Consider the following 7,039-nt stretch of genomic DNA (forward strand, 5'->3'; position numbering starts at 1 on the left):
CTGACACTTTTATCAATGCAAATATCCGAGTCACAAATTATCAAAGAGACTTATGAAATATTAGGTTTTCTTAAGAAACAAATATAGTGTTTGTTTCTAAATTAGTTTTTATACTTAAAAAACCATATTCATCCAATCAACTCATATCCCATTGAATCTTACGGTTTTCCCTACACATTTTTTCAGGCAATCGCTAGCCATGTTACAATGGGAAAGTATAATCATAATGATAATAATTATAATAATATCAAATTTATTTACAGAAGGTAACACATTTAGACATATACAGATTGGTAACACCTTATTAACAATGGGCTTTCTAAATGAAAAAACAACAAAAAACATATCAAGGGTCGAAAATATAACATGTAAAAATGATTAAATGGTAATCGCAGTTTTAACATATATCTGAACACACACATACTGTACATTCCTACAATTCATTTCATTAATAACTATAATTAAACATAATCACTTACTTCTGTGCATCATTTCAATCTGCAACGAACGAAGGTAAGACTAAGACAGACACCCATTAGAAGAAAACATTTTAAAGTAAGGAATTAAGATAACAAAAAATACATGTATAAATATTACGATCGGATCTTGTTTGTATAATAGACATGGACCATACTAAAGTTGATTTAATAAATATTTTTTGAAACTATTTTTAAATATTGACAAAATATTGACAATTTTGTTTTACTTCTAATAGTCAACGGTATCACCCATATGTAATGGGTGCGGCCTTGCTTTTTACACGAAATATGTGATATATTGAATTTATAGTTCAATAGATGTTAGCTGGCGGTCATGTGAGCAGATAAAAGCGAAAGAAGGTTTCGTTACCTATCGACTTTGATTGGTCAGTAAGTTCCCGCGAGTTTTAAAATAAAAATCTTTAGCGCGTCACAGCCAATAGAAAGCTGACGAACTATAAAAAGCCCGTATTTTAAGGCAAAGCGATAATTTTCCATTCATGACTCCCTATATACAGATTCAAATTTATCCTTGTAATTAAATGCATCAGAGAGAAGTTTTGCATAAAGATGAGTGAGGTTCTCACGAATGCTCTTGCTAGTGTCTTTCAAGGTTTGTCGGGCTCTTATGATGTCAATTTGCATGGTTCGCCTGACAAATCTAAGCAGAACCGGCCTGTAACTATTTGCATAAAATAATAAAATGTCTGTGGCAAGCATCTATATCAGAATTTGAAGGGTTCTTCTGTAGTTTATATTTGAGAAAAGCTAGAATCTTTGCGATAGTTTCTATACCTTTCTCATTATATTCATCAACTAGCCCATAGATGTGTACACTACTGCGGCGTGTATATTGTTCCAATTCGTTGTTTGTCTCTTCTAACGACCTTTGTTTAGCCCTAGATTATTTGACCGTTTTCCTAACTTGTCGTTCTCCTGTACAAGGACCTTTACTTTAGACTCATGCTGTCTTTTTCTAGGTCTGAAACATTGTTTCTGAGTTACCATTGTTGTCATATCCGTTACATGCTCAGATAAAACTTTTACCATCATCATTTATAACATCTACTTCTTTCATAACCTCTTTTGTAACTTTAGCAGTACCGATAGGAGGTCAGACAAGTGGACAACAAAAAATGAAGAAACTGCCAAAACTGTCACCCCAACCATCAATTCTAGATGGCACAACAGGTTTGAACATGGAGATGGATCTTAGCAAGAAGCTTCTTTTCCTAAGTATTGTCCAGACCAACTTAAGGCCAGATATTGTACCGTGGTCTGAAATAGGAACGAAATTCATCGAATTGTTGAAAGAAAAGCTCCTTTTTGATAAGGTTTTCATATGCTATTCACTTTCTAAAATTCCATTATGATAAAGGTAAAGTTATAGAATTTTAAGAAACGAAGTAAAGGTCTCCGTCAAATAATAAATTGACTATTTCTCCTTTTTTATTTTGCATTGTTTCGAAATCTTTGTCTTTTCTAAGAAGTATTTTGATGCATTCTGAAACGCGAACGCAAGTATCGTTGTCATTTCTCTTTTTTCTGACATTCTTTAGCACATGAAGCAACGAATTTCCTTTCCGGTCGACCATTCTGATATATGTATAGTACTTGCATAATTTTTCGACGAGATCTGTGTTAAGCTTGAACACTGCAGCATGTAAAGGTGTATATCCATTCTCTGCCAATGTCACATCTGCTTTTTCAATCAGTAGATCGACAAACTCTGGTTTGTTATGATATACTGCAAAGTACAAAGGCGTCCTGCCAAACTGATCTTGCATATTCGGATCTATGTCGTTTTCTATAAGAATCTGCAACAGCTCTCTGTTTTCTTTGATCACAGCGTAATGATAGAGTGTTGTGATCTGTCTGCCATATTTGAAACTGTTCATAGCAACACTTTTGTCCCTGTTCAGTAGAAGCCTAAAAATCTCCATATGACCACGAACAGCTGCAGTATGTATAGGACTGTCTCCACGGTGGTCCGTAATATAAAGAGATGCTTCATTATTCAACAGCAATTCAACTATTTCGATATTGCCCATATCAACAGCTGCATGAAGAGGTGTTCGATTAAATTTACCCGCTTTAACATCAAGTTGACATCCTTTTTGAATGAGAGCTTCACATATGTCAACTTCATTACATAGAACAGCCTTATCGAGGGCACACTGTCCTTGTTTATTTCTATGATTTATGTCAACGCCATTTTTAAGCAAGCATTCAACAATTTCAAACGAGCCTCTCTTTGCCGCAGTTATCAATGGGGAATTTCCTTTCTGTATGTGACCACAGCTACAGCTTGAATTCAGTTTGGGCAAAAGACGTTTCAGTATTTCAATGCTTTCGTTTACAACTGCGATTTGCAATGTGTCTTCATTTACTTCTGCGTCTGCATGTAAGAGCTTTTGGATCAACGTTTCGTTTTTGTCACGAGTAGCAATTAGCAATGCTAGATACTTTTCTCTGTTTGGAAGGATTTTACGTTGAATGCATTCTTCGACCATTTTTGTATTGGCGATTGCAAGAAGAACTCCAGGTATACACACCCCCATTTCACCATTACCAAAAACTATGTTGTAAGGATTTCGAAAATGTTCAAAAACTTCTAAAACTGGAGTGGATACTATGTTGTTTTCATTTAAAAGGCTAACATACTCCTTAATAAACTCCTCATCCCTGAAAACTTCGTGATCTAAAATCGATATATCTGAAAACGTTTTCCCTCCGCACATATTCTCAATTCCCTGTCTGAATATTCTATATGTGTTATATGCGTCACCTTGTCCCAGACATACGTCGTCACCTGCGAAAATTAGCTCGTTCAGCCTTTTACCAAGAATAGAAAATCTTCTCTCGTCTACAAATACACATTCTTTGACTCTGTAATTTGTCGTGACATATTTCAAAATGAAGCTTTTAGTGCCGTATTGTATGGCCAGGTCTGGATTATCTTTACTCAAAAGAAGACCGACAACATCTTCAATAATATCGTGACCGAATGAGTATTCATCTTTTCTGTCAGTTTGACAGAGTATCCCATCTTTGTGATGCTGAAGGACCTTTCGCAAAGTCTTTGATTTCTTTTTCAAATCATAGCCTAGCGCATTTGCTATATCTGTTAGTGAGTCGAGATTTCCATGTTCTAAGTCAAATTTAGATAATCTTTTTGAAGGTTTTGTCCATAATAACACAAGTATCATAAACTCGTCTTTGTTTTTCGAAAGTTCTGACAAAAATATTTCAAAGAATTTGAAAGGTGTTGTAAAAAAGGAAGGTCCCTTTTCAAACAGTGTATTATTTGAAGCAAACATGACTGCATATTCTGGGAATCCAACTTTGCACTCAGTATCTTTCCAATTAGAAACACAGGCATTCAAACTTGCCAGTGATGATGTTCTTCTATTTTTGGTTAAATGATTCTTGATGATTATCCTTTTCTCTTCTTTTGTAAGGCCTAAAGATGACACATTAATGATGTTATCCTCTTTAAAAAGATCCAAGTTGAGGCGATTATTTGCTTGGCTTAGAATATTCTGGCGTGTTGTAATGACAATGTACAACCCCATTTTGTGTGCATCATGTTGCAGGTCACGTAAATAATCGTTCCAATATGTGGCTTTGTCGTGTTCTAATACAGTTGTTCCAAGGATATCGTCAATGAAAATTCCATTCCATTCTTTGGTACTGAATTCGACCATATCCTTAGGAATTGAAAGTTTAAGTATTTTTTTCCAGCGGGCAAGATTCAAGCAAAAGTTGTACCGCAAGGGTAGTCTTTCCTTCTCCAGCATTCCCGCTTAAAATAACGATGCCAGATTTATTCAATTTCTCTGCAGCTTTGTTGTAAGTTGCTGTTCTTACAAACACGTCTTTGGTTTCACTTATTCTTCTGAAGTATCGCTCGGAAATATCTACAATTATACATAAAATAAGTTATTGATCAAAAGACATTAAGAAGAGAGCATAATGTAGAAAGCATAACTATGACTATGACTACCTTACTGATACTATAAGTTAGTCTAATTGAACCTGCACACTATGTACTGCCAATGTACTACAATGCACATCAGTCAATACATATAGGCAGGAATAGCAAATGTGTAAACATCTATTTGAAGCACCAGTGACCTTGACCTGACCTAGTAAACCAAATTTAGGAGACGAGACACCCAAATGTATCTGCTTACCAAATTTGAGAGACATCAGTCAGTAAGTACAGATTGCATAAGCAAATGTGAAAATGTTTCTTGTAATATTGACCTTGACCCAAGTGAGCACTTTCTCCATCCGAATTCAAAGGACCACCAAATAGTTTTATCAACCAAATAAAGACATCCAATGAATAAAGGCTTTATAAGCAAAGGAATAAATAGCTTTTTTTAGCAGCGATCTCCTTAGTCTTAGTGCCCCCTAACTCCATTCAAAGTTATTGCACCACCGACGATATATATACTTGTATACGAAACAGTCAATACACAAAAGCTGTATTAGCAAAAGTGATATAATATAAAATATATTTTAAGCACCAGTGGCCTTGACTCAAGTGACCCTTCAGTTAGAAAACCACCAAAGGCTTGATCCTACCAGATATAAAAGACATCAGTCCATGCGTTATAAGTGAATGTGTAACAACGCATCGATAAATATTATTAAGGGAGACAATTTGAAAATCAAGAAAGGTAGAATTAAATTTCAGAGACAATGCACTTCCTCTCTTTTAGATATCTGTCACTGTGTGATATGTTTCTAAAAATATTCCAAAGGCTTCTCAACAAATAAACATTACAATTTATTATACATGTATATCATACAGTGAGATAAATACGTTAAGTTATTGTTCTATGACATTGCACTTTCTCCTACTTATTTTCATAACCATATGAAGTTTATGATATGTAATAGTTAGTTGAGAGGTTATACACTGGACAAGCATTATACAACATTTTTTAGGATCACAAAGGAAAATAATTTAAAAATAAAGTAAGGTAGAATTATGGAATTGCACGTTGGTCTTCTTCCTTCTTATCTCTATCACTGTTTACTCTTTTAAAGATCCAATAAGTCAATTTATTATGGTTTATTGTCATAAATATTAAGCCCAAAGAAGCAGTTTTAGAAGTTACATTCAGGACAAGCATAATGTAACATTTCCAAATATCATAAAGTGGTATAATTAAAAACTTAAGCAATGCAAGATTACGGTTCTTGGACATTTCACTTTCTCTTAATGCTCTATATCAATATACGAATGAAAACTGCAAATTTGAATTGTTGTTCTCCTTTGTTGATCTATACTTCCATATATGATATTTATTAAGTTACCAGTAGCTATTAAGAAAATTTAACATTTTACCAATGTAAACTCGAACAGGCATACGTCTCGAATCAATGATTACTAAAAAAATCGAATATAAATCAGAATTGCTTTTTTTTTGTCTTTTGAATATGCATGAATTACCTTTAAGACTTGCTAATCTAGTTGAGTCTTTATTTTTCAATTTTTGAACATCATCCAAAAAGCAACAGAAACAATGACATTTTGAACAATGCATCAATCAAAAGGTCCGGAAAGTTAAAGTGTTTCCATCTAAATTAGTAATAGTTTTCATTTTTGTTAGAAGTCTCCTTGTCAGTATCATTGACATGTTCATACTCGTTCTTGATGACAATGAGGTAATGGTCAACATTCTTTAAATTCATAATCATATCTCTACAATCTACCTGTTATGCATTTTAGTACGAAATCATTCATTATACATTGTATATAGCTGCTGTAAAAAAGACGAGTGCCAATCTGGTTTTCGCTTAGTTATCATAATATTGACAATTCATTTGTATTTATAACAATAATTTTAAAAAGCATAGTCAGCTTTTTGCAGGTTTTATCGGTTTTAAGAATTGATTGTGTAAATCGCAGTAAATTATGGCAAGTCCTCGGTGAAACGTACTGTAATAATGTATGCGAAAGTTAAAACTTATTCTTGTAAATCTAACATTACTAAACTTTTGCTTATAAAAAGTACGTTTGTTTTCAGAAAAGTGGGAGTTATTCTCTCTCTACGTGTATTAATATGTTTGTTGTCTAAGAATTGGTTGAAAATATTCAATATGCTTGACACAAGGTATGTCAGGAAATGTTTGGAGTTTTCTTGGGTATTAACATTTTTCATTCATTCTTCAGTTTAATTAGCCAAAAGAAATAAAAATGTGTAAAATATTCATGGTTAGCTTTGCTTGACATTATGCTCAAATTTGGAAACACATTGTTTATTTAAGAGTTTAGTGATAAAGTAAGGTCAAATATTTGAAGAATATTGGTTAAGCATTGTAAGCGTATCAACACTATTATCATTGTAGAAAGCTATAACAATAGGTAATAAACATGATTATTACTTAGATATTTCATTTGTACGTAAATAAATACATTTTTATCTATAGCTTTATTCTGGCACTCTTGCTTTGCAAATATAACTAGAACTGCCACTATCATGGCGTGAATACCCCCGCATACCACTTTGTCAGAATCAACAGCGGCCATTTAGAGCTCAAGG

The 7,039-nt window shown here is 33.5% G+C and overlaps 1 protein-coding gene across 1 annotated transcript; it reads right to left on the minus strand.

Moving 5' to 3' along the window:
• Nucleotides 1–267: 267 nt before the first annotated feature.
• Nucleotides 268–6,003, minus strand: LOC132732138 (uncharacterized). Its single transcript, XM_060718507.1, has 2 exons — nucleotides 5,947–6,003; nucleotides 268–4,399 (listed from the first exon to the last, which is right to left on the minus strand). Exon 2 carries the CDS (start codon nucleotides 4,277–4,279, stop codon nucleotides 1,874–1,876), a length of 2,406 nt encoding a protein of 801 aa, XP_060574490.1. The 5' UTR covers nucleotides 4,280–4,399; nucleotides 5,947–6,003; the 3' UTR covers nucleotides 268–1,873.
• Nucleotides 6,004–7,039: the final 1,036 nt, after the last annotated feature.

The sequence above is a fragment of the Ruditapes philippinarum genome, unplaced genomic scaffold (genome assembly GCF_026571515.1).
Source record: "Ruditapes philippinarum isolate M1 unplaced genomic scaffold, ASM2657151v2 ctg4659_1_1_1_1, whole genome shotgun sequence".
In the NCBI taxonomy this organism is placed as follows: Eukaryota; Metazoa; Mollusca; class Bivalvia; order Venerida; family Veneridae; genus Ruditapes; species Ruditapes philippinarum.